The sequence below is a fragment of the Spermophilus citellus genome, assembly GCF_964194105.1.
Source record: "Spermophilus citellus genome assembly, chromosome: 2".
NCBI lineage: Eukaryota > Metazoa > Chordata > Mammalia > Rodentia > Sciuridae > Spermophilus > Spermophilus citellus.
In genome coordinates this window covers 254744620-254770661 of record NC_138183.1, presented here as the reverse complement: position 1 = coordinate 254770661, position 26042 = coordinate 254744620, and the positions used below count along the sequence as shown (strand labels likewise).

At 58.2% G+C, this 26042-nt stretch overlaps 2 protein-coding genes across 9 annotated transcripts in view; one reads left to right on the top strand and one right to left on the bottom strand.

The window, feature by feature from the left end:
- The window catches only part of NADSYN1 (NAD synthetase 1), a 31220-nt gene extending 25072 nt beyond the window's left edge, over nt 1-6148 (bottom strand). For all 3 annotated transcript variants that reach the window (XR_014019588.1, XM_081273593.1, XM_081273594.1), the window contains exons 1-5: nt 5941-6148; nt 4790-4850; nt 2109-2225; nt 1165-1218; nt 222-311 (exon numbers count right to left, since the gene is read on the bottom strand). Coding sequence is in view for 2 of the 3 variants with exons in the window: in XM_081273593.1 (XP_081129719.1) it covers nt 222-311; nt 1165-1218; nt 2109-2225; nt 4790-4850; nt 5941-6025 (407 nt within the window). In the remaining variant the exon portion in view is untranslated. The remainder of the gene's footprint in view (nt 1-221; nt 312-1164; nt 1219-2108; nt 2226-4789; nt 4851-5940) is intronic.
- Nucleotides 6149-9679: 3531 nt separating this feature from the next.
- DHCR7 (7-dehydrocholesterol reductase) lies at nt 9680-24182 on the top strand. 6 transcript variants are annotated; one of them, XM_081281687.1, is made up of 9 exons: nt 9680-9811; nt 13790-13905; nt 16526-16614; nt 17310-17532; nt 18293-18383; nt 19138-19351; nt 21525-21729; nt 21991-22122; nt 22901-24182. In XM_081281687.1, the coding sequence occupies exons 3-9, from the start codon at nt 16532-16534 to the stop codon at nt 23363-23365; spliced, it is 1413 nt and encodes a 470-aa protein (XP_081137813.1). In that variant the 5' UTR covers nt 9680-9811; nt 13790-13905; nt 16526-16531; the 3' UTR covers nt 23366-24182. The 6 variants fall into 6 exon arrangements, with proteins under 6 accessions (XP_081137813.1, XP_081137814.1, XP_081137816.1 ...); XM_081281688.1 differs by having other exon boundaries at nt 13790-13908; XM_081281690.1 differs by lacking the exon at nt 9680-9811 and adding an exon at nt 9832-9951.
- Nucleotides 24183-26042: the final 1860 nt, after the last annotated feature.

The following is a 26042-nucleotide window of genomic DNA, read 5'->3' as shown; positions in this document are numbered from 1 at the left end:
ATGTCAGTGGGCTGACCGAAGACCTGACGCTGCCCACTCAAGGCGCAGGGTCACCTGATGTGACTGCTCGCCACTGACCCTGGCAGCCTGGCTGCGCTGTGATCAGCAGACTGAAAGGCCACGCTGAGGGACGGGCAGCCAGCTCCCGTGTCCATGACCTGGACCAGGACCACAGAGGTGAAGACCTTCATTCACATCCCACCGGTGGCCACCGAACTCACCGGCCCCTGGACCACGGGGTGAACCAGCGCAGCTCCCGGTAGTTGGCGTTGTTGGCCAGGGCCATCTTGGGTCTGATGAGCAGGATCCGCCTAGGACAGGAAGGGGCTCACGCAGCGCTCCGGGCCACCGCCACAGAGGACGGGGCACCGCCACGCAGAGCCAGCCCAAGACTGCCGCCCAGACAAACCCCGTCCCTGCATGGCAGGCCCTGACAGCCCCACCCACCCAACGGGCAGCCCTGGGGGCTGGGGCTTGGCAGGTGCCCCCTGCTGGACATGGACCAGGGGTGTGAGGAGACACCCTCCTAGCCCAGTGCCCAGGTGGCACACAGGGCCCCAGGGCCCACCCTCTGGGGTGCATTGGCCCCACTGGGTGCTGAGGGCCATTACCAAGTAGGAATGACGCATCGATTTCCTTGCCAGCGTACCCCATGTTAAATTTGCTGTGACCTTGCATGTGTGTTTGAGAAAGATGACCCTACTCAAGGACGAGGGTGGATCCAGGATTAGGGTGTATCCTGCAGTTTGAGGAAGTATAGTATCCCGGTCCTTGGGTTTAGGGCATTCCCAGTTTAAGACCTTGGGTTTTAGGGAAGTTCGATGTTGAGGATTATTGCTGCTGGAAATAGGGCGTTCCTGCTACCTGAGCTCCCGTTGAGCTCTCGTGAGATTCAGAGAGCATTTTGGGAAAAAAGCCTCGTGTAGATAGGTGAATTGGGTGGCAGAAGAACTGGGATTGCCCCAGAATGTGTGTGGAGGCCGGTGTGAGTTCGGGAATAAAGAATTGCTGTTTGAATCTACAAAGCTGTGTGGTGGCTCGTGATTCTGTGCCCAGCCAAGACTGCGGCAACTGGGGACACCTCCAGGGGCGTCTCCAGCACGGTCCACCAGCTCCAGCCCAGAGCAGGGAGCGGCCCAGGCCACCCTCCCCGGGGCCACCCACCTGTTGAGAAAGATGACTCGGCAGTTGTAGCGGACATCGCGGTGCATCACGGGCCTGCAGAGGAAGAGGCCACGGTCTATCCTCTTAGGAAAGCCACATGTGGAGGCGGGCCACGCGGACCCCAAGCCACTCCAGCTTGCCACGAGCTGCTCCACTGTGAGTGCCACGCCAGTCGGTGTGACTCTAGACCCTGTTTGCACAGGCACACACCCACTGCCCCCAGCACGACCTCAGGCACCATGACTTACTTGTGCTGATGGAAAGTGGCCACCCCTGGGCTCACCGAGTCCAACAGAAGCACATGAACACAGGCGTATCAAGCTCCTACCGCAAAGCCAGGCCGGAGCTCTGGGGCACACCAGGTGGCAGCGAAGCAAGCCCCTCACCTGGGCCCTCGGCAGGAGGCCCCTGACCCGGGCCCTTGGCAGGAGGGGTACCCGAAACTGGACAGGACAGCACTCTGACCCACTGGCCCATCACCTCCCACAGGCCTTGCTCAGGAAAGCCAAGCAGCAACAGACCTCTTCTTCTCTGTCCCTGGGACTTAACTTGTGACCAGGACACGAGGCCATTTCAAGCTGGTCACTGAGGACACTCTGAAACTGCGACCCCTGACACTCTGCCCAACAGGCCCATCAAAACCCACATCGGACCACCCAGAGATGCTGCCTTTGCTCGGGCTCTGTGTCCCGTGACCTGTAGCCCCTCAGCCCTCTCTTGGCCTTTCTGTGACCTGTGACACCAGGGCAGCGTGCTGGTGTTCCTCAGGCGGGAAGGGGCTGGGCACAGACCCACCCACATGCTGCTGAGGAGAACCCCTGAGCAGACGTCACCTGAGGGTCATGAGGCAGCAGACACACTTCAGGTGTGGACGCTGCAGCCCTGACGCAGTGGTGGGCCGGGTCCTGGGAGCTGCCCTCCCACACACTCACACGGGCACTTACATCCCCACGTCACAGATGATGTCCTGGGTGACCGGAGACACCAGGAGGGCCGCCAGCACTTGGAACGAATGCAGGAGGGTGTCCGACTCGTAGTAGTGGTCCCAACACCCGTAGCCACTGCAGGGAGGGGCAGGGGTAGCGTCAGCAGTGGAGGCCCAAGCCAGCTCTCCAAGCCCCCAGGCACGTCCACCTCACAGCCAGCAGCAGGCGCCCCGCCACAGCCACCAGGCAATTCACGGGAGATTCCTGGTTACTATGAGGAGCGCCTGCCCTTTTGTGGCCCAAGTCACCTGACCTTCAAGGAAAGAACCAAAAGAAACAAAGGTGGACCTGCCAAAAACATCTGCCAAGGATGACCACGGACGACCACTCAGCCGCCTGCTGTGGGCTGGACGGTGGCCCCCAACGTCTCTCACGTCCGAACCTCGGGGCCTGTGCCTGCGGCCTCGCTTCAGAGAAGGAGTCTCTGCAGACACAGTGGAGTCCAGGTGTTCGGATGCAGTCAGCCTGGACTTTCCTGGGTCTCCTTAAATGACCAGTGTCCTTACAGATGTGGACAAGAGCGAGACCAGAGAAGGGAAAGGACATGCAAAGGGAGGCAGAGACAGTGAAGTGGCCACAGGCCAAAGGATGCAGAGCCCCGGGGGGCTGAAGCAGCGCAAGGACCCTCCAGGACCCTAAAGAGAGAGCGAGACTCTGCTGCACCTCAAATTTGGCCTCCTGGGCTCCTACGCTGCCAGGGAATGCATTTCTGTCATTTCAAAACACTCCATTTGTGGCACTTGGTCACGGCAGCCCAGGACACTAACGCCGTGCTCCATGGTGCATAGACTGTGAGGAGTGCTTCCAAGGACCTTCTAACAGTAAAACGTAGACTATCCGTATGAATCCCCAACACATTTGCCTTTCTGCCCTGCAGCAGCCTGGAAGCCGACCGGGCACATGCCACAGAAATCCACATCTGGCGCCTGCTGCGTTTAACGCTGGGAAAGCCTCTCCTGCCCCTGCCTGGGCTCAGATGAGAGCGGCACTCAGGAGAAGCCACCAGGGCCCGGCCCCAGGATGCCCTTCTCTCCTACAGCTTCCCTTCAGCTCCCAGGCCTGTGGGTGACAACACGGAATGTCTAAAGCCAGGTGGCCAGCCACCAGTGACTGCACCCCTTCAGCTGGCCAGCAGCTGGAGGAGCCCTGTATGACAGCGGCTGGTCAGTAAGTACCTGGGACCCAGATGGCCAGTGACCTTCCATCGGCAAGGCCGGCTCAGAGAAAACAGCCGCCCTTCCAGGTGAGAACCCTAGGTCCAGAATCAGCTGTCCACCTTGTGTTCCCGGATGTCCCACACAGGAGCTGGACCCCAGGCCCATAAGAACAAGAGTGGGGCTCGATGAAGTGACCGGGCTCCTCTCCTGCCCGAGTCACCCTCCTCTTTGTCAACAAGGCAAATGTTGAAGGCAAGCCTGCTCAGAATGCTGTGAACCCCCAACACAAACACAGCAGCCGGGGGGTCTTGGTTCGAATCCTCCTTGGCCATGGTCAGGCCGGAGGATGGGGCTGCACTGCACCGGGCAGGGAAAGGAGCAACAGGCACATGGGCCAAGTCAGGAGCTCAGGAGCAGAAGCCACGTGGCCTCAGGTGACTGCGAGTCCCAGGTCCCTGGCAGTTAGATTCTTCAGAATTAAAGGAGGGGTGTAAGTTCCTGGGGTGGTCTGGGAGAAGCAGGGCTGCGTGAAGTCATCAAAACCTTAACCTGATTAACAAATGAACTTGGAAGGACAGAAAGCTGCCTTAGAACCACCCAACAGCACCTGAGAGAGCACAGTGCCTGCTTCCTCTAGGTCCAGAAACCAGAGCCGATGAAGGAAAGGGACCAGGGCGCGGACGGCCTTCCAGATTCCACAGGGGCCCCGAGGACAAGTGAAGCCAGCGCAGCGCAGAGGCACGGGGTCCGGGTCAGAAAGAACCGCAGCTGGTGAGGGGCTCACAAGCCAGTAACCCTCTCATTATTTTTTAACTAGACACCAGAAAAGAATCAAGGATCCATTTTCTTGATTCTTGCAAAAAGGTGTAGAGGACACAGCCTTTGAGCTTGCTCACGGGAAGCCCCTGAGACCAGCAACAGAATCCCTGTGGCCAACGTGCAAACCAAGACCTGTGGTGTCTTAGTCACCATGGCTGCCACAGCACAGCATCCAGACTGGGTGACTGGCACACCGCGTACGCTCCGCCCGTCATCCTGGAGAGGCTGCTCTGGACTTCCAGGTGGCTCTTTTATAAGGGCAACGATCCCACTGACCATGGCTAACGTGTGTTCCCAAGGTGGAGACCCCATGGCCCCAGGCATCAGGTTTCAACATGTGAGTACTGGTGGGGGGAGCACGGAGGCTGAGACCACAGCCCAAGGGCACGGTGACCGGGTGCACCCCAGTTTTAAAGTCAGCTCCACTTGGTAAAGCTGGGTTCCTCTAGTGACTCCAAGCAGGACCACGCAGGAGTCTGGAATCACCAGCGTCCCTGGGCCTCTCTCATTCAGGTGTCCAGTGGCATCAACCCCATCTGCAAGCAGGTTCCTGACAGCCTCCTAAGTGGGCTTGGTATTGCAGCCCTGGTGGGTCCCACTGCTTCCTGCCCTCTCAGCGGGAAGGACCACTGGCTGCCCGCCGGGCTGTGGGTGTGTTCTCACCAGATTTCCAACTCAGGTCCAAGCCTGTATCTTGCTCCTCTGTTTCTAGCGATTTCAATACCTGTAGGTACAGAGAAGGGGGCGATTTCACTCCTACAACCCGTCCACAGGCAGAAAAAGCCTGCTGCTGCGGTAGGTGTGGAAAAATCACTGAAAAATCACTCCTCTGTGATGTCCTGACCCCTCGTGGCCAGTTCTCCTGTAAATAGCCAGGCCGCAGAGACCAGCACACACCTGCACACGCGCAGGAAATGAGAAACAGGGAGGGCCTGCAGGCTGACCCTTGGCCCCACGGAGGAGGAGGTCACACCCTGTAAGCTCATGGACAAGTGGGTGCCAAGACCAGCTTCAAGAAGAGGCTGGTGACCGAGGTGGTGCCAGCATCGGGCTTCGGGAGCAGCTGCCAATGTGAAGTCATGGGAGGAAGGAAGGAGAGGACAGTGGAGCAGAGACCACTCTATCTACCTAAGATGGCCTCACTCACCCCATTGAGATCTGCTCTGAGGAAGTGAAAGGAGGTTGATACATGGATTTAAAAAAAAAAAAAAAAAGCCAGTAATATGTTATCACTTGAAGCCCTGGAGTGACCACACCTGTAGGTCTGCCTTCATCAGCCCCAGTTTGGGCACAGGTCGTCAAGGGTAGGCTTACACGAATGCAGTTATATAGTGACCACTCAAAACCCACTCTGCTCTGAGCTGACAGCCCTCTCCTCACTCTACTCCCTCTCAGGAAGGCTTTTCCCAATGCCCACCCATCAGGAAGGTCCTCTGGGACCAGAGACCCTCCCATCTCTGGTGTCTGCACAGCATCCTGGCCAGTGGTCACATACCCCTCCAACCTGGCAGATGGGCAGCTCTGCCCAGCCTGGCCACCGGGACCCCAGAGACATCTGAAGGCAGGTGCACCCTCGATCTTCCCCACCTCCACCTCTGGGGAAGACTTCTCTCAACTTGTGCCTCAACGTGTCCCCCCCTCCCCACAAACCGGGAGGATCTGGGCACTTGACACTGACGAGTTCACCATCCACTGTCCTATCTGTCCCCACTTCCACGGCTGCGAGTTTCTCCAGGGCAAAGCCGTGCGCACGACGGGACGAGACCCGCGCGGCTGGACTGTTCTTTCCGGTCTCCCGCCGCCCCCAGACTCACTCTTTAAAATTCTTTGCAAATTGCCCTCGAAGTCCAGGGCCCACTGGTTGAGGGCGCAGGTGGCTACGGTCACCTTCCGGCCCATCGTGGCCGCAGTCACTCAGGAGGGAGGCCGGCCGGAGGGCGGCAGGTCCCACTGTCCTCCAAGCTCGACAGCCAGCCCCGGCGCCGGCCCTTCCGGCCCGCCCCTCCCTGACCTCGCCGAGACCCGCCGCGGACCGCCCCTCAAACCAATCACGGGTCCGAACTGAAGAACCGCTGCGGCAGGCCACGCCCCTGCCCGGGTCGGCGAATCACGGGCCAGACACCTGCAGAGTCGCCGCGGCAGGCTCCGCCCACAGCGGAGCTCGGATGCGCCTGCGCAGCAGAAGATCCTCCCAGTTCGCTGTTTAGCCAAGTTAGGTAACGTGAAAATTATAACACCCGCTCCGTGCCAGAAATATTGCATTGTCAGTGCTGCCGGGAGCCTGGGCGAGGCTCACACCGCGCCTCCCCGCCTCCGTGTACCCACAGCACTCCGAAGGCCGTGTCTGTCCCTCCGGATCCCGCTCTCCTCCCTAACCCAGCGTTAGGTGACCCTACACAAGGAAGATCTGCCTTGCTTCTCTGAAACTGTACACAAACTGCACTTTAACGTGATTCTGTCATTGGTTTCTCCCCGTTAGGTTAGATACATCCTTTGGATCATTTTTCTGCAGTTTGGTAATCCATCGTAGGAATAAAGCCCAGTGTGTCCACTCAGTAATGAATGGCATCTACTTTGCAGCACTTTGCTGACTTGCGAGCACGCCCATAGCTGCTGTTTCCGCCACAGCGGTCTCTGCAGACTCGGGCCAGTTTCTCCAGCGCTTTGCTGAGTAGCAGGGTGTGAACGTGTTCACCTTTATGAACCACACTACACCTCTTCTCCAGGTGCCTGTACCGGAGTCCTACTGGCAGTCTTCCATTTCATTTTGTGTCTCTGCACCCAGGGCCGGAATGCCTTTTTCCCCCTGTGAATAACTAATTGCCTCCGTCATCGCTGGGATCCTCAGTCCCTCCCTCCTGTGTTCCAAAGCTACTTCTGTCCCATGTGTACTTATTTCACAGTTTTTTAAATCACTTTTTGCACTTTTAAAGTAATGCTTGTTCTTAACAATTTGGAGACTCCAGAAAAGCACAGGAAAGTTGTATGTGTTCATTTAGTCCCAACTTCCTTTCCGTGGGATAGTTTTCTTCCCCCAAATCAGAGGGACTGCTTCCTTTGCTCCTTCAGATTTCTGCTCAGTATCTGCAGCCAACATGGCTAACCCAGGGCTTGCTGCCTCAGAAAATGAGGGGGTTTTAATACCAAGCCGTTGATGGGTGGACCCTAACAACCTGCCAGGCACGGACTATAAGAGCAGCTCACAATGGTAAACGTGTGTCTTTTGCAGCTCAGAGCATCTCCCAAGGACCTGGGATGGTTCTCAAGAATGTAACCTTCAACAGAATAAGATCTCAGTGTCTGAGACTCCAAGGGAGGGCAGGATCCTAACTTTATTGTTGCTGGTCAGCGAGCACAGCTAGCCTCCCCTCTTCTATACAAATCAACCCTTTGTCCTTTCTACTTCTCTGGGAGGCCCTATGCTGCCCCTTAGTTACTTGCTTTTAGTTGACTTTAAAAATCACCAGTGCCGGAGGACACAGAGCTGGGCAATGATTAGCCTCCCGCTTATTTTGCTGTAGATAACACCTCTGACATGGGATTACAATGATGGTTGCAGGGGTGACTTTCAGGGACTTGAAGGCTGTTTTTGTTGAAATCACTAACTCTTCACTTCAGCCTGTCTGATAGCTGACTTTTGGCAGCAGGAGGCCAAGAAGTCTATCCTCAGATCATACCTATACTGCCATTTTATGCCTTTATGCATCCCATAAAGGGCCTAGAAAATTGATTATGTGTTTAATGGAGTCATTTTAGGTTAGTGAACCGTGTGGGCAGATGGAGCCATTTTTAAATTCCCTAACAGGTATGTAATCACAACTGTAGCTCTTTTCCATGCCCTCCCCAATTGTAAATTAGTGAATCTCTTAGATTGTACCCCCAAACTCTTCCTATCAGAGCCACAGGCAGTGCTTCCTTGGGGGTAAAACTGGCAGCCTGCCCGCCCACGTGTGCTTGCTTTGGAATTCCCTTAAAGGGCACACTCCTCAGCACAAGGACAACTGTGCCTTTCTAATCCAGTTTTACAAAGTGCTTGATTTCCGACAGTCAGTCCCTATTTCTAAGAGTATCATGGTGTCTTCAGCTAACTAATATTTCAAGGGGGAAATAGAAAACACGCACAAAGAATTAAGTGAGATGAACGAAGTGTGGCAAACTTCACAGCTCCTGCACCTGGGCACAGGGGGTTCACCGTAAGTCCCAACTTGTATTCATGCTGCAGAGGGGAACAAGCCGAGCTCGGTGAAGGACCTGACAGACCCCACTTCCAATAGGTCTGTAGCCTAGCTGCCGACCCCTCCAGGGGTTGTCTCGCCTTGGCAAGACTGGCCTGCATCCAGGGACTGGTGGCGGCAGGAGCACATGGCATGGCCATCCCAAACCATTGTTACCGCTGTTGACTGGTGACGGGTCCTTGCTTCCCCGATGTTGAAGAATAACACCAGAGAAGCACGCCGAGGCAAGGTCAGAGTAGAGATTAGAAGTTTATTAAAGGACAGCAGAAAAGACTTCTCCCGGAGGAAGAAGGGGACCCAAGAGGTGGAATCCATGAAAGTGCGGTTGTCTCCCCTTCTTATAGTTTTGGGGATGGAATGTAGGTTGGAAGGCCCGAGAGGTGGGACACTTCTTTGTGATGGGCTATCTTTAAGTTTGCTGGGGGTTGTTCATTAACACTTCTTTGAGGTGGACTTTGGCCTAGGGCCTTTTCGGGACTTCATTAACACTCCATGAGTTGTCCTGCGATTCCTGGAATCATTCTCAGCATGGTCTCCATTTCAGATTTCACTCGGTATGAGACCCGATTTACCTAACTACACTGACTACCTAACTTTAAATCTGGCTTCACCATCAGGGCAATTCTAGGGGCTTCTTCGCCGCAGTTTCCCCGGGGTCGACCATAAGGTTCAGCTCCCGCTGTCCGGGCTGTTGCCTGCTGCTCCTAGCCGGGGCGCCTGTGTGGTCCCTAATAAGTACCCACTCTGAGCTCCGTCTCCTCCTGACAGCCCGCCAGTCCGCCCGGAGACCCCTAAGTAAAGCTGCTGCCCTGTCCCCCTGGATTCTTACAGGGCTGGACTTTTTGGAGCCATTTCTCACCTCTGGACACCGGTGTATTGGTCATTTCATTTTGGTAACATAGGAAAATGTCCCCTCCGCTCCCCCAGAAGGTGAGCTCAAGAGCAGGAATTGGGCCCGTTTTGCTCTTTGCTGGTCACGCCGAGCTCGAAAGCGTGGAGCATCCTTGCAGAGAAGACACCGAGGCACCGGGAGGCGCAAGCCGCCCGGCCGACCCGCGGCCACGAGGCCTCCCGGCTCCGTCCCGCTAGTCCCCGCCCCTTTCGGCGACCCAGCCCCGGCGGGCCAGGTGACCGCCCCCCGCTCGCAGCCCCGCGGAGCCAATCCAGCCGGCGGGGCCGGAGCCTGGGCGGGGCGAAGGCGGGCGGCCGGGGCCGTCAATCTCGCGCCCGTAGCCGCCAAGTGGCCGGAGCGGTGGGCCGGGAGTCAGCTCAGGTGCCTCGCCCAATCGCGGAGCTCGGGGACGCCGGCCGCACAAGCACCGCCTCTGATTGGTCGCCTATCGCAATATGTCGCCTGGGGGCGGGGGGCTGCGGAGTCGTCCAGCGCGCGGACGGGATTGGCTGGAGGCCTGCCGCGCCGGCGTCTTGGGGTGCCCCGGAGAGCGCGCAGGTGAGCGGGTCGTCGGCCCTGGTGGGGGAGCGCTGTTGGGAGCGGGATGCTCCCGCGGGTGTGGAGATGGACTAGCGCTCTGGTGAGGTGGGGCCGGTGGAGAGGGGCCCGCGCAGCTGTAGCGAAGGTCCAGCTCGCAGGTGAGCAGCTGCCGGTGCTCAGGTGAGGAGGGGCAGGTGTGGGGATGCTCCTTGGCCCACCCTGTTACCCTAGGTAATGACCCTCTCCTGCTACGACTTGGTGAACCTCCTTTCAGCCGAATTGTGAATACTGCTATTTATTCTCTCAAGAAATATGTGGGTTGTATGGCCGGAGTGAGGAATTTGGGAAGCTTGGGGACAGAAAGGCCAGGGGTGGCTTGGACAGCCCCAAGCCCTGGAAGCCCAGGTGGGTGGTAGTGGCCGTGCTGAGGATGGGCACTAGTTCCACCTGCAGGACTTGTTTTCTCCTAACAATCGGGATGGTTTGTAGAGTGAAAGTCAGGAATAACCAGTGTCTGACTCTTGGGATGGCTTCCGGCACAACCCTTCCCTGCAGTTGCTGCAGGTAGGAGATCTACAACCGGCACACCGGGAGCCAAGCACAGGCAGGCGTGCCCCAGTGGAACCCGGTGGCAAAAGGATTTGGGGAAAGAAAGGAGAGAGAGTGGATGTGTTAGGTGATAAATAATTGGTGGGAAAATATACCCCAAAGTTTAATGATGCCTGGGGGATGGATTTGAAGGAGAAAGAGGTTTTCCTTTCTTTTTTTTCCCCTTCTTCTATGTTTGACTTATACTCTTACACAGTGAGTGTATATCCTGTGACTTGTGAGAAGCAGAAACCTTGTAACTTCCATCAAAACAGGAGTTTAACCTTGAGAATCAGGGAGCAGGGCCTGTGGGCATTTCCTCCGTCTAGCGCTCATGCCCATGTCTGAGACCTCAGAGGCTGTCAGTCCCCGGCAGGGACCCAGCCTCTCTAGGTGAGTGCAGAGCCTGAAGGGACGGCTCATGGGGAGCACCCTGACACTGAGCAGGTGTGGCTTGAGCATCTCATGGGGGACCCACGGAGGATCACCAGCCTCTTCAGGTGGATGAGTGGGAAAAGGTACAGGCAGACCCAAGGATCACCCCCAAACCTGCCTCACCGCGCCTTGGGTATGGAGACAGGGTGCCCATGATCTCACTGACTCCTTAGAGACACAAGTGTTCCCAGATCTGTTGTAAGTTTTCATTATTGTAGGAGAGAGAGAGCAAAGCCAGACGCTGAGCCTCCCACGCCGTTTCAGGCCTCGGTGTGCGACTCTCCCAGTAGCTGTGCGACTCCAGTGGTACTCTCTGTACCTTGCCCTCTGTCCCGACACACAGGGGCGTGTCCTTCTTCACCGATGGGAGGGCCCTGTGTGAGGCCCCATTTCTGGTCTGGTCTCCTGTGGGTCGTTATCAGTTGTTCCCAGGGCCCTGCTAGCCCCTGCAGCCCTCTGAATATCTCCCAGGGTGAGTACTTGCACACGCAGGGCCAGTGGCCTCACACAGGAGAGCTCCCGCCCCTCGCCCACCAGGGTCGCGTCTTTCTCTTTCATCTTGAAACCCGATTTGGGGCAGGCCTGTGTCTACCACTCCGAGACTAGTGCACTGCTAAATTGGACCTCTTGTTCGTCCCATGATGCTTCAACCAAATAACCGTGTTCCCGTATGGCCGGTCCCCAGAGCAGTGCCCAGCGCAGGCCTCGGGACCTTCTCTCACCATCAGATGTGACTCCACCCCCACCCCTTGCCCCCCTGTGTCACAGCAGGCAAAAGTCCCTAGAACCAGCTGGGCTGCAGTCCCCAGGGTCTGTTAGCAGGAGCAGTTCCACCGTTCATGTCCCGTGGGCCCTTGGCACTGGGTGAGGCTAAATGAGTAGTGACAGACAGGTGGTGTCACCAACAGAGCTCTGGTTTCAGCACCTGGCCATCCTCCATCTAGAGGTGGAGTCTGATTCTCCTCTCCCTGAGTGACAGTGAGTGTGGCCCATCGGATTTGGTGGGAGTGATGTCAGGGTCCTCCCAGCCACTCAGGAAAGGCAGCCTCCTTCTGCCTGACTTCCTTGTAAACGCAGGGCCTGAGGCCACCTTGCTGTGGGGAACCCCGTCGTCGGCCTGCACTGGAGACCCCTGGAAGCTAAGCGCTGGCTGCACGTGGCTGGCTACAGGGGCCTCCGCCAAGGCCTTCTGCTCAGACTCCTGACCTGCAGAAACCATGAGCAGATGAAGAAAATCTGTGGTTTTCTGTGGCACTGGGGCCTGAACCAGGGGTGCCCTACCACTGGCCGGCATCCCTAGCTCTTGGTATTATCCATTTGAGACAGGGTCTCGCTAAGTTTGCTGAGGCTGGCCTCAACTAGAGGTCCTCCTGCCTTAGCCTCCAGCATCACTGGGATGACCAGTGTGTGCCCTTGCACTTCACAAAGATCTGTTGTTTGAAGCCACTGAGCTCAGGGGTGGCGTGCTTTGCAGTTGATACCAGAATGCTCTGTGCTGGCCCCCCCAGGTCTTTGGAGCTGGCTGATTTTGTAGCTGCTTCTGCCAGTCTCACCTGGAGGAGCTGCCCCCAACCCTGGCTGCTGCTGATAGTGAGGGTGAAGGCTGACTCTCAGGTGGACACTCGGGAGTCCAGTGTGGCCCTGAGCCCCTGGCACCCATGATCCCATTCACTTCTCACTTCACAAAGTGGGAGACGTGGCTACTTTGCAGAAGAGGGAGCTGAGGCTTAGCAGACCTCGGTAAGGGTTGAGTCACACACCTCGAGGTGTTCAGGTGGGGAATGTTGGCCATGGGGGCTGAGCACACTGAGAGCTGTCAGCCTTGGATGGGGGCCATTGGGCCCGCCACCACCTGCCCTGCTGTGGTGACCCTCAGGATGTCAAAAAGCCACCGCGGGCGGAGTCATCCCAGGCCCCGAGGAGCAGAGTTCTCAGGCTTGTGTCGTGGGACTGAGAAACCCGTCTAGGGGCTGAGAGGGCTGCCTGAGAGACCCGTCCCTCTCCCTGCCTCCTCTGTCCCCACGTGTGTGAGGGGAATCCTGAGATTCCCAAAGAAAGCTGCAGGCAAGAGACGTAGGCGGGGAGAGGAAAGGGAGGTCCCGGGACCCCCGCTTCAAGCTAAACCTGCACAGAAAAAGAAAAGGCCCGGCCCTCCTCCGTCCCCGCGCTCAGGACCCCCCAGCGGGCCGAACCCCGTTCTGCCTTTGGAACCCACCCACAAGCAGCAGCAGCAGAAACCTCTGGACCCTCCCTCTGCCCCAAGACTAGCCGTTTCTTGTGGCCCTGCCCCTGTGTCCAGCCAGCTGCAGCTCTGTACGATTTGCTTCCGGTCCCAAAAATCTATAACGGGATGCCCTGGACCCTTGGGTCTGGTGGATGTTTTCCTGACTGCTGTCTGGCCATCTTACAGGTGGCTTCAGTAATTTGTCCCAAGAATGGTCCTTGGCCTTTGGCCAGCCTCTGTAACGGAGCCGTGAGTCCTTTATTCCAGAGGACCCGAGTCTCCACCGTTTGGTTGGACACACTGGACGCTAAACCCCCTTTATCTGTCTCTAAGGGCGACCACAACAGATCCCCAGGAGCACGGGCTTTGATGCCACAGGACTCCATGAAGGTCACTGAGTCCCGCAGCCCAGGTCCCCCCGTGGCTTCTAGAGTGTGCTCATGGACTATGCAAGTTTCAGGTGGCCGATGTCCTGGGGGGGTTTCGGTGGACGGAGCTGCTGGCCGGCCCTGCACACGAGGGTCCCATGTGAGGTGCGTTTCCAGGCAGCATGGGCTCGAAGACCTGCGGACCTCCCACGCTTTAGTCCCTACAGTCCCCACCAGATGCCGAGCCAGGCAGAGGAGTTGGTGCCCCTGTCCCCAGACGGGCCTGAGTAGCCCCTGCCGTGCTCCAGCGTGGAACTGAGTGCTCTCTCTCGACCCTGCCTGTCACCTCCCTGCGTTCTGACATCTCTGTCTCCCCTGCAGGGCTTCATTCGGCTGCTGAAGGATCAAGCAGGTCTTGAAACCACGGAGCCTGAGCCGGTAAAGGCCAGTCCAAGAAGAAAACCTTCAACCTGAAGCCGCTGGGCCAGAGGTGGAAGGTAGTGTGCGAGCGTGGGAATAGGCAGCGGCCTGGTGGCTTTGAGAACGCGAGAACCAACTGGGAGACCCGCTGAGGGCTCTCAGCTGCTGCCAGGGCTTCTCAGGAGTCCCCTCAACCCCTCTGCCCTTCCCTCCCAGCAAGGCTGGTGCCCAAGTGTCTATGACAGCATTCAGTGCCCAGGACAGAAGGTGACTTGGGTCCTGAACTCTGAGCCAGCTGAACGCATTTACCTGGTTTTGTTTTAATCCAGGGAGACTTGCTTTTCCTTCTTGGTAACATCGTCCCTTGGCTCTTCACCTGGTTCTCAAGTTGAGGGTCTCTTTCCCTCAGTGACTTTCTGGATGTTAGATAATCAGAAGGTAGTGCAGTGCCAGGCTTTGTCTCCAGGAAGACGCCAGTCCCTCTGTGGACCCTTCCACGGGGCAGAGGTGTGTGGGGGCCCTTGGGTTTCACGTGGATTGGCGTGAATACTGGAGATCAGAGGTGGGCACTGACTTGGTGGGCTTTGGCTGGGAAAGGGGCAGGACTGTCCATCAAAACTGTTCCCCTTCGAGATGAAAACGCCTTCCAACGTGGCAGTTTTATCTATGTGTTTGTTGGTACTGGGATTGAACCCCTCAGCCACATCCCCAGCCCTTTTTATTTATGTTATGTATTTTTCTCAAACTTGGGATCTTCCTGCCTCAGCCTCCCAAGTCGCTAGGGCTACAGGTGTGCGCCACTGTGCCTGCACTATGGGAATTTTTTGGATGAATATAAATTTTTAGAAAGTAATTTATGGTCACTCTTGAGAAAGAAATCAGTGTTAAAAGCTTTAACAGAGAGAAGAGACAGCCCTGTGTGGCATCCCACATGCCACTCACTTGTCCCAGCAAGCACCTTGCATTCTCTTTCCTGTTTTTGTGTTGTTTGTGCCTGCTCATGGCGTGGGGGGTAATTTGCTTCAGTCCCTCCCAGCTTCACAGATTTCCTTGGACACATCCAGTAGTTAATTAGGCTACGTTGCTGTGGTGGAACTAATATCATTTATTGTCGAGCCAAGTAATGTTCTGCTTTAGAATGTTTTCTGTTGCTATAACTAAATACCACAGGCAGAGTAATTTATAAAGAATAAAGGTTTATCGAGCTTATATTCCTATAAGCTGGGAAGTTCAAGATTGGGTAACTGTCAGGTAAGGACCTTCCTACTGGTGGGGCTTCTGCAGAGTCCAGAGGTGGCACAAGAAATCAATCACATGTGAGACAGAACTCCTATCCAAGGTCTTTCCTCTCCTTTTAAAGCCACAGTTCCATCAGATTAGGCCTGACTCTTGTTGCCCCATGTAGCTTTGCTCCTCTGTGAAAGGTCTCGCCTCTAAATCCCATGGTAGTTTCCACCTTCTTAGTAGCTCACAATGAGAATTAAATTTCAGCTTGAGATTCCATGTGACTCAAACTGCAGCATGCACTATATTATGGTTTGGTCTCTTTTTCTTCCATTGTATGGCTTTCTGTTTTTCCTGGGGTTAGTGATTGCCTCATTTTGTGCACTTGCTAAGTTTTTTATGCATCTACCATTAATTTTTTTTTCCTGAATGTTCTAATGTAACTGTCATTACTGGCACTAATTTTTCTGCACACCCAAACACAGCAGAATTGATGGTCTTCATTTCCTTCTTTCTGAGCCATTTGTCTTACACGTGTGGGTGGTTTCTGCGCTCCTGCTCTGTAGCTGTTGTCCTGGATTGCCCTTCCACTGAGCCGTTCTCTAGATCCCCAGGCTCTGGATAACCTCGGATCGAATTCTAGATGGAGAGAAAATTTCCCTTGGAATTTTAGAGAGTCTCATTGTTGTCTTCTGCGATCTGTTTGCTGTTGAGAAGTCCAAGGCTCCGTGGTTCTTGACCAGGTTCTCTGAGTGGTTTTTTTTTTTGATACCAGGGATTGAACTCCAGGGCACTTAACCACTGAGCCACATCCCTAGCCGCCCCACCCCTCGCCTTTTTTTAAGAATATCTTTTCAGTTGTTGATAGACCTTTATTTTTATTTATTTATATGAGGTGCTGAGAATCGAACTCAGTGCCTCACATATGCCAGGCAAACGCGCTACCACTGAGCCCCAGCCCCCCCAGCCCGTTTTTGTATTTTATTTAGAGACAGGGACTTGCTGAGTTGCTTAAGGCCTCACTAAGTTGCTGAGGCCGGCTTTGAACTCATGATCCTCCTGCCTCAGCCTCCCAAGCTGCTAGGATCACAGGTGTGCACCACCGTGCCCAGCTTTCCAAGCACTTTTAAGATGTGTTGGAATCGGGGGCGTCGCCGCTTCCCCAGGCAGTGGGACCTGAGAAACAGTTTCCTCCCCTCTGTCTGTAGGACACTGCGCTGTGTGTCTCTGGCTCCTGGCGGGGAGATGGACAGGCCGGATGCCTGCCCGGGGAGGCTGCCTGGTAACAGGGGAGATGGGAGGCCTGGGGGAGGGCCGTGAGCCCGGACGCTGCCTGTCCCACCTGGAACCTGCTGTCAGGAAGGAGGTGCAGAAGGGGCCAAGCACGGGTGGCCCGTGAGCCCTGGCCGTGCTCCTGGCAGAGCGGGGTCCTGTCCGCAGGGACCACTGAGCAGGACGTCTTTCTTCCTCCAGGACCCGATGGCCGCAAAATCCCAGCCCGGGAGTCCCGGCCACGTCACCAACGGCAAGGCAGCGTCTCAAGGCCAGTGGGGCCGCGCCTGGTGAGGTCTCCCCCGTCCTCTCAGAGGTTTCCACCTGAGGCACTTCGCCCTCAGCCCAGGGGTGAAGGAAGGGCTGGAGCAGGGGAGCAGGCCCATCTCGGTGCCCATCCCTTCTCCACGACGCTTGGCACCGTGGGGGCTTCCGACCGATGCTCTGGGGGTTGGGATATCTGCCTGTGGGTACCGAGGTGCGGGGCCCGAGCTTCACGCGTCCTGCGTGGCCCCTTGTACCCATGACCGCGGGTGACTTGGCACAGTACTTGTAACACCTGGACTGTGAGCCGACTGGCCACGTGAGCCAGGCGCTTGTGAGCTTGGCACCATTCGCGCCCTCTGAGTTCCAGATTCTGGCCACTTTGGGCTTGGATGGGGATGTCAACCCCTGTCACCTCCTGCAGAGCAGCGGGGCCCTGGGTGCCCTCGGTGGCCTGCCGTGGTGCCTGGGGTCTTATTTCTCAGCGTGAGCCCCGGGGTGGGGGTGGAGCGTCCTCCCTGGCCTGGGACAGGGCAGGTCTTGGGGGCCACGAAGGGCCCTGGGCTCTGTGGGTGCCCTTGGCCCTGCCCATCTCCGAGGAGCGCGCCCCAGCGGCGGGAGGGTTGCAGAGCTGGAGCCTTGTCACCAGCGGCTGGCTGGCTCGGGCAGGGCGCACACGGCGGCCCAGGGAGGCGGCCTGCTGACCGCCGGCCTCCCGCAGGGAGGTGGACTGGTTCTCCCTGGCCAGCGTTGTGTTCCTGCTGCTCTTCGCGCCCTTCATTGTGTACTACTTCATCATGGCGTGCGACCAGTACAGCTGCTCACTGACCGCGCCCCTGCTGGACATCGCCACCGGCCGTGCTAGCCTGGCAGACATCTGGGCCAAGACCCCGCCGGTGACCACGAGAGCTGCCCTGCTCTACACCTCGTGGGTGGCCTTCCAGGTCAGACCCTGCCTGGGGTCGCTGCAGGGGTCATGCTCTCCTGCCTCTGACTGGGATGTGGGGTCCTGAGTCGGGGACAGTCACATTCCTGGGACGCTGCAGGGCGTGGTGGAGACACGGGGCAGGGGCGTCTGTTGGCTCAGGAGTGTGCCAGCTGGCAGTGACATGCAAAGAGCACAGCAAGGCCAGTGGAGGGCCGGCCAGACCACAGGAGGGACTGTGCCAGCCCCCAGTGGACACTGCAGAGCAGAAGGCCAGGCCAGTATTTCCCAACACGTCCCCTGGGTCCTGCTCAAGGATGTCCTTGGCTCTGTTGTGATGGCGCTGGCCCCCAATCCAGGAGGCCACCAGGAAGGGTGGCTTCCCAGGGCCACGTCCTCAGCCCTTTTTGTTTTTTATTTGAGACAGGGTTTTGCCAAGTTGCTTAGGGCCTTGCTAAGTTGCTGAGATTGGCCTTGAACTTGCGATCTTCCTGCCTCAGCCTCCTGAGCCCCCATAGGGGACTAGGAAGGACCAGAGTGTCCCCGGGGTAGCTGGGCTGTCAGGGTGTCTGTGGCGCATTCCAGGGTGGGTGCTGGTTCGGGAACCTCTGCTTGGCCTGCAGCCCGAGCTCCCGGGAGCCGAGAGCTCTTGTGGAGTAGACGCTGTTGTGTGGGGCACCGCCCCAGGCCCCAGGTCCTGCTCTGCCGGTGACACAGCAGTGGACCACCCCATCATGCTGTGGGCTGCCGGTCACTGGGCTGGGTGCTGTGTCTCCCAGGTGCTTCTGTACACGATGCTTCCCGACTTCTGCCACAGGTTCCTGCCAGGCTACGTGGGTGGAGTGCAAGAAGGGGCCGTGACCCCGGCAGGTACCCCCGTCCACCTGCCCACACCCTGGGCCCTGCCTGGGCCAGTGGCATCCAGGCGCTGGCTGCCCTGTGCCTCCATGTCCCAGGCTGGCCTTCCCAAGCCAAGTCTGTCCCAATGGCCACTCATGAGGAGAATGAGTTTACTGGGAACTTTCCACGGCACCGAGCCTCTGGGCAGAAGAGGGCAGCCAGTTGTCCCCATGTGAGGCTGAAATCCCTTCCTCAGTCAGGAGGGGCTCCTGGCCCCCACACTCTGCCCAGTCCCATGGCAGATCGATGGAGTGGCCTCCTAACTCAAACCCTGAACATCCTGACCCAAACCCACCTCAGTCCAGCTTCAGGCTGCACATGGGCATGTGGTTTGGACGTCCTCCCTGTCTCTGCCCACAGAGCTTCCTGCCTGGGGGGAGGCTGGCGGGCTCCAGGCACTCACAAGGGGAGCCTGGCACCCATGGGGACAACCCTACTCTGCGCCTGTTGCCCCTCCTGACAAACCCCAGGCCCATGACTCAGTTGTGGCCAGTTAAGGAGAATCGGCCAAGGGAGAGGGCTGGCCTCCCTCCCTTCTGCAGTCTGAGGGGTGCTACTGGCCATTCGGCTGGTGAACCTGGAAGTAGCTTCCTCTGGGATGGCACCCAGGTTCCCTGGACAGGGGACCCAGGGAGCAAGTAGGGCCTCGACCAGGCAGGGACAGGCAGCCAAGCCACCTGGTGCAGGTCAGGAAAGGATCCCATGTGTCTCGCCCTCCCCGCAGGCGCCGTGAACAAGTACCAGGTCAACGGCCTGCAGGCCTGGCTCATAACGCATCTCCTCTGGTTTGCCAACTCTCACCTCCTGTCCTGGTTCTCCCCCACCATCATCTTTGACAACTGGATACCGCTGCTCTGGTGCGCCAACTTCCTGGGCTACACTGTCTCCACGTTCGCCATGATCAAGGGCTACTTCTTCCCCACTAATGCCGAGGACTGGTATGTTCCCTAGGAGCTGGTCAGACCCAAAGTGGGAGGGGAATGCCTCCACCCTGTGTGTTTCCACTGCCCTGGGCTAGGAGGTCATGGCGCCCGAGGACTGAGACTCCTGGTGGAAAGTGGTAGTCGGGAATCTTCATTTATAGGGTCGTCAGGGAGCAGGAACACCAGAGACCACTTCTCTGGGAGCAAGGACAGACTATTGCCCATGTCTCTGGACTTCCTGGGGGCCCCTGAAGTAGTCTTAGGGAAGTCTTATCTCAGCAGCTTGAGGTAACTGCTTCCCTGCTGGTTGCATCCATTCCTAAGGAAGCCGTGGGCTGGCTTCTCATCGCCCACGCATCTATCTATGCATCTGTCATCCACCCTTCTCTCCACTCACTCACCCATCTATCCATTCATTCATGTGTTCACCCATCCATCCATCCACCCATCCATCCATCCATCCATCCATCCATCCATTCATCCATCCACCATCTATCCATCCATCCATCCATCCATTCATCCATCCATTCATCCATCCACCATCTACCCATCCATTCATCCATCCACCCACCCACCCATTCATCCATCCACCCACCCACCCAACCAACCATCCACCCACCCATCCATCCATCCATCCATCCATTCATCCATCCACCATCTATCCATCCATCCATCCATTCATCCATCCACCATCTACCCATTCATCCATCCATCCACCCACCCATCCATCCATCCATCCATCCACCCACCCAACCATCCATCCACCCACCCACCCACCCATCCATCCATCCACCCATCCATCCATCCATCCACCCACCCACCCATTCATCCATCCACCCACCCAACCATCCACCCACCACCCAACCATCCATCCACCCACCCATCCATTCATCCATCCATCCATCCATTCATCCATCCACCCATCTACCCATCCATCCACCCACCCACCCATCCATCCATCCATCCATTCATCCATCCACCATCTACCCATCCATCCATCCACCCACCCACCCATCCATCCATCCATCCATTCATCCATCCACCCATCTACCCAACCATCCATCCACCCACCCATCCATTCATCTATCCATCCATCCATCTACTCATTCACCCATCTACACATACATCCATCCACCCATCCATCCATCGTCCACCCATCTACACATCTATCCATCCACCCACCCACCCATCCATCTGCCCATTCATCCATCCATCCACCCACCCACCCATCCATCCATCCACCCATCTACACATATACCCATCTACCCATCCATCTATTCACCTATCCATCCATCCATCTATCTGCCTTCCTATAGGTCCACCTACCCATTTATCCAACTTTTCATCAATAGATGTTTGGTGGGTGCTTCTTGTAGACACTCTAAATAGCGGGGCTCACAGTTCAGTCTGGGGATCCAGCAAAACAAAGTGTATTCCAATAATTGTTACATTTAGGCTCTTGGAAATATCTCTGGATGATGGTGATTTTTTTTTTTTTTTTGTTAGTTTTTGGTGATCTGTTTTATAAAGTGTGTTATCACTGGCCTCCCGCGGCTCCCAGAGGTCACTCTGTGCTTTATAATCATCACCTGCTGTAACAGCCCAACCCAGGGAACTGGACATGAAAACTTGGTGTTCTGATTAATCCGTTTGTGCGCAGCAGGGTCTGCGTGTGGGTTGTGTGGCTGATTCTCTGCCCCCTGCCTGAGGCTGGGCTGTGGGTCAGGGACCAAGGTCACACATGGCTGTGGATCTTGTGCAGCAAGGGAGACCCCCTAGGACCCAGGCTCTGGCTCTCCTTGTCTACAGGTCACAGTTGACACTGCCACTTTCCCTGGGGCCCCAGGTCTGCTTTGTGCTGTGTGCCATGTGCAGAGTGAAGTCTTGGCTGGGCTGGTGTGCAGGTCCCCCGTGCCTGCATCAGGGCATGGCAGTGAGGGCCAGGAGGACCCAGGAGCTCCGGCTGGGGACGTCTCTGCTGGGCCACTGCTCATGGAGTGATAGCAAAAGAGGGTGCCAGGCTTGGGCAGGAACCTCAGTGTCCCAAGGCTCTGTGTGGCTCCAGGTGGCCCGTGCCAGGGTGTCACCTAGGCCACTCATTAACCCACCACCACAAGCACCTCCCACAACAGCGAGGCGCGGTTGGTGCGTGAGGCCTGTGGTGAGCGCATCCTTCATCTGTTTCCAGCAAGTTCACAGGCAACTTCTTCTACAACTACATGATGGGCATCGAGTTTAACCCCCGCATCGGGAAGTGGTTTGACTTCAAGCTGTTCTTCAACGGACGCCCCGGGATTGTGGCCTGGACCCTCATCAACCTGTCCTTTGCAGCTAAGCAGCAGGAACTCTACGGCCAGGTGACCAACTCCATGGTCCTGGTCAACGTCCTGCAGGTGAGGCCCACAGGGACGAGGGCCAGAGCTCTGACCCTGTGGGCCTCGGCAGCCCAGAAGCCAGAGTCCCCTCCCAGGGCGTTGCCGGGAGCCTTCCTTCTGACCACCGTGGCCCCCCTCGTCCCCTCCTGGGCTCAGACCCTGTGACAGGGACTCCCCCCCGACCCCAGCATGGCAGGAAGAGCCGGCAGTGCTGTTGGGGGTTCTCCGCGGCCACCCTGGCGTCAGGGTGGCGGCGGCCCACACGCTCCTGTCCTGCAGGCCATGTACGTGCTGGATTTCTTCTGGAACGAGACCTGGTACCTGAAGACCATCGACATCTGCCACGACCACTTCGGCTGGTACCTGGGCTGGGGCGACTGCGTCTGGCTGCCGTACCTGTACACGCTGCAGGTGAGGAGTGGCGGGGGTGGCCAGCCTCTCGGGACTCGGGGACTACCCCCAGGGCCCTGTGCAGCCCCCAGGCACCCAGGGCCGACCCTGCGCACACACTGCACCAAGTGCCGACGTCTGTCCCTGGGGGGCCACTGAAGTTGTCCCCGCTCCTAGGAAGAAGGGAAGGCGCTGTGTTTTGTGGCTCCCCGACTTATGATGGGGTCCTGTCCTGAACAGCCTGCCCTGGTGGAGAATACCAGTCAAAAGTGCCCTCTGAGGCAGTGGGGGATGCCTGAGGCCGGCAGCCACGCCACAGTCCCGGGCCTGCCCCAGGGCTGTGCAGGAGTGAGGAGCCACAGCGTGGATCGTCCTCTGGGACCAACTGGGGAGGTGGTGTCAAAGCCAGTCACAGGGTGGTGATGGCAGGTGGCTGGGTGGCCTGCTGCCCGTGCCAGGGCCCCGAGGAAATAGCTGCTCCTGGCAGAGGGCGGGGTGAGGGTAAAGGCCCTGGCATCCTGGTGACTGCAGGTCTGCCAGGGCCTGGCAGCCCACCAGGACCTGCTCCTCCACTTGGCTGGCCGCGGGCTCGCTGGGTCCGGGACTGGCTCCATTTCCAGGCGCTAAACTGTGGGAGTGCAGTCCTCCTTGGGGACTGGGCCTTGATTAGTGGCTTGAGGCCAGCACAGCCCTCTGGGTAGGTGCTGTGTCCAGGTCAGTGCAGGACCAGGGCCATCCTGAGGCATGCTCCTGCCCATGTCTGGGAGGCGCTGCTCACCTGTCCCTCTGGCCCCCGCAGGGCCTGTACCTGGTCTACCACCCCGTGCAGCTGTCCACACACCACGCCGTGGCTGTCCTGCTGCTGGGCTTGCTGGGCTACTACATTTTCCGGATGGCCAACCATCAGAAGGACCTGTTCCGCCGGACGGACGGGCGCTGCCTCATCTGGGGCCGGAAGCCCCAGGCCATCGAGTGCGTGTACACGTCGGCAGACGGGCAGAAGCACCGCAGCAAACTGCTGGTGTCGGGCTTCTGGGGCGTGGCCCGCCACTTCAACTACACGGGCGACCTGATGGGCAGCCTGGCCTACTGCCTGGCCTGTGGTGGCGGCCACCTGCTGCCCTACTTCTACATCATCTACATGACCATCCTGCTCACCCACCGCTGCCTGCGGGATGAGCACCGCTGTGCCAGCAAGTATGGCCGCGACTGGCAGCGCTACACTGCCGCCGTGCCCTACCGCCTGCTGCCCGGGGTCTTCTAGGGGCCCAGGAGCTCTGGGGCCGTGGCGGGCGCTGAGCCCGGCTGGTGGGGCTGGCAGCCCAGCACCCTCACCTTGAGATAGAGCGCCCGGCGTTGTGCCAGGGGGTTCTGGGTTCACAGCTGCCTCCCGCCAGCAGGCCGCGGGCGCCCTCTGGTCTGCCCCCAGGGCAGGAGGGACGGCCCTTTGTAACTGTTCGCGTGGGAGCCCAGGCTGCCGCTCTGCCCAGGTGAACCCACAGCTGAAGCCCTTCAGGCCATCTTGTCCCCGAGGCGAGGACGGCTCTGACGCCTGCGAGAGAAAAGTGGGACCAGGAGCTGCACGGAGCAGGCTGCCCACACCCACCTCACGTCCGCTCTGTGGCCGTGGGCAGGCCCTGGGGACAGCCCTCCTTCGCCGCCTGCACACTGGTAACTGGTCAGCGGAGGGCCCGAGGGACGCCGCAGAGCCAAGGCGTCTGGTTGGTCTCCTTTGGCTCCTGCTGCACAGCTGCCAGGGGTGTGGCCTGGTGTGTGCAGGACCAGCCAGCCCAGCTGTGGCCTTTCTGAACTAAGTCCATGGGCCCCCGTGCCCGGCTCCGGGGAGGTCACCCACCAGCCTCGGCCGCCTGCCTGTGGAAGGTGTGTCCTGCCTGCTGCTGACCCTGTGTGACTCTGGCTCAGAGAGCGCCGTCCCAGGCCTCGCCGTGCCTTCGAGGAGTCCCCGCTCGGGAGGGGCTCCCTTCCGGGGCTTTCCTTACCAGCACTGTCCCCGACTCAGGGTTTTCTGGAAGCTCTTTAGACCTGATTCCACAGCACAGCTGCTCCTTCTTTATATTAAACGTCCCCTGTTCAAATAAGTCACAGTGTGCCTTCTGTCCCCGGTGGCCCCTCCCATCCTAGGACTGTTTTTGGGTGCAGACCCAGCGTAGGTTCCCAGCAGGGACTGGTGAGCCCAGTGCCTCCACGTGGGTGCTCGGCTGGAGGTGGGGCGTCTGCTGCCGTCACCAGTAGAGAAACCACGCTTGGCACTCGCCCCAGCAGGTGGGCCCAGGTGGGAGGCCGACTAGCGCCTGACCCTGTCTGTCTCCCCTTCTGACCAGCGTGGCGGCATCACTCTATGATCTGGTTGCCTGGGTAACCCGGACAGTAGCCCCCATCTTCCTACACCCCCACGGTGGAGCTACACTCACCTGTTCCTCTGTGGCATGACCCCTTGCCCTGTTGGGGACAGAATGTTCCATGGAAATGCCCTTCGTGTGTCCCCTTCTCTTGCTCTGCCTTTGGGTGTGGCCTTCCTAGATGTCAGTCACCCTGCCGACAGCAGACATCATGAGGCTAGACTCAGCCCCTGAAACCTGACCCCTGGCCTCATTTGAATGGCTTCTCCTTGGTACTTTTACCAAGTGGTCAGCGCGCCCAGGCTCACGCTCGCTCTCTTTCTGTGGACCCTTAAGGTCAGAGGAGCCGTCACAGCTACCCCCAAAGAAAAAGGCATTTCTGTCTCTCGTGTGGTCATTTCACGCAGCCCAGTTAGCCCAGTTCCCCCGGAGTGACCCCCGAGTGTTTTAGTCGCGAGCAACCTGGCAATTGGCGTCCCTGGGTGGGCGAGAGGTCTGCGTGTTTAAGTCACCAGGAACCCAACAGACAGAATCCGGAGAAGGCTGGGCCGTCTGCCCCTGGAGAGCTGGAGGTGAGAGCACAGAAGCCTGTGCCCACTCCCCAGGGCAGCGTGGCCTGCTTCGGGGTTCAACTGGTTGGAAGAGACAGCTGCTCCAGGGTTGAACTGTGGGGCCTGCCCAGGCTGGCTCGAGCAGGGGTTCCTGACGCTCCAGCCTGCCTGTCTGAGAACCAGGGGCAGGAGCTCCAGCCTCCCGCCCTTCCCACACTGAACGGAGCCTTTTTGAGGAGGCTGAGGTATGACTGTGGGCTCAGGTCCTGGACCCCGCTGCCCACATTTGAATTCTGACACTGCCCTTTAAAGGCTGTGTGGTCTTGAGCAGGTGACGGAGCCTCTCTGTGCCTCAGCTCCCTCACTGGAAAAGTGGGGTGAGCTATCGTCTGGCTGCCTTGCTGTGAGGGGGATTTCCCGGACTCGTCTGCGGGAGCTCTGGGCTCAGATGTTGGAGGTGCCTCTTGTCCACTGGCCAAGGCTCTCTCTTTCCTGTGTTGCTCCCCTCAGCCACCAGGCCCTGCTCATGGGGCCGAGCCCTCCCCTGGGCCAGGACAGGTGTGCCAGCCCCTGCTGTTGGCTGGGTACAGATGACACACACTGTTGGAAAGGTCACAGCCTGGGCTTCTCGGAAAGTGGCCTGGCTTGTGGCCCCCAGGGGACACTGCTCCTGACAGGGGGTGCTGTCCTTTATGCTCCACCAGGCACCAGACAGGTCGGACCAGTGTAGGAACCTGCAGGGAGCGGCCCTCCCATGAGGAGGGGGAGGCAGTCAGGCCTGTCCTCCCTACAGCCTTGTGACACAGGCCACAGGCTACCCCTGGCCCAGCAGCAGGCTAGCGTGCCCCTCCAACCTGCTTTCACCACCTCTGGGGATGCAGGTGATCCAGTAGTACTTGTTCACCTCCGTCCCCAGAGGCGGCGGGCAGGTGGCACCCACAGCACCGAGCCTGGGGTTTGAAGCAAGTGGCCCCCATGTGGGTGGCGGAGGCCGAGTGTCGAGACGAGGGTCTTGGTTTCTGTCCTGCTG

What these genes read in the sequence shown, in the direction of transcription:
- DHCR7 (XM_081281686.1), top strand. Translation starts at nt 16,311, where the DNA reads ATGCCTGCCCGGGGAGGCTGCCTGGTAACAGGGGAGATGGGAGGCCTG. An exon ending in AGGGGCCGTGACCCCGGCAG is followed by an intron (nt 18,384 to 19,137) that starts GTACCCCCGTCC and finishes CCCTCCCCGCAG; the next exon opens with GCGCCGTGAACAAGTACCAG. An exon ending in CCCACTAATGCCGAGGACTG is followed by an intron (nt 19,352 to 21,524) that starts GTATGTTCCCTA and finishes ATCTGTTTCCAG; the next exon opens with CAAGTTCACAGGCAACTTCT.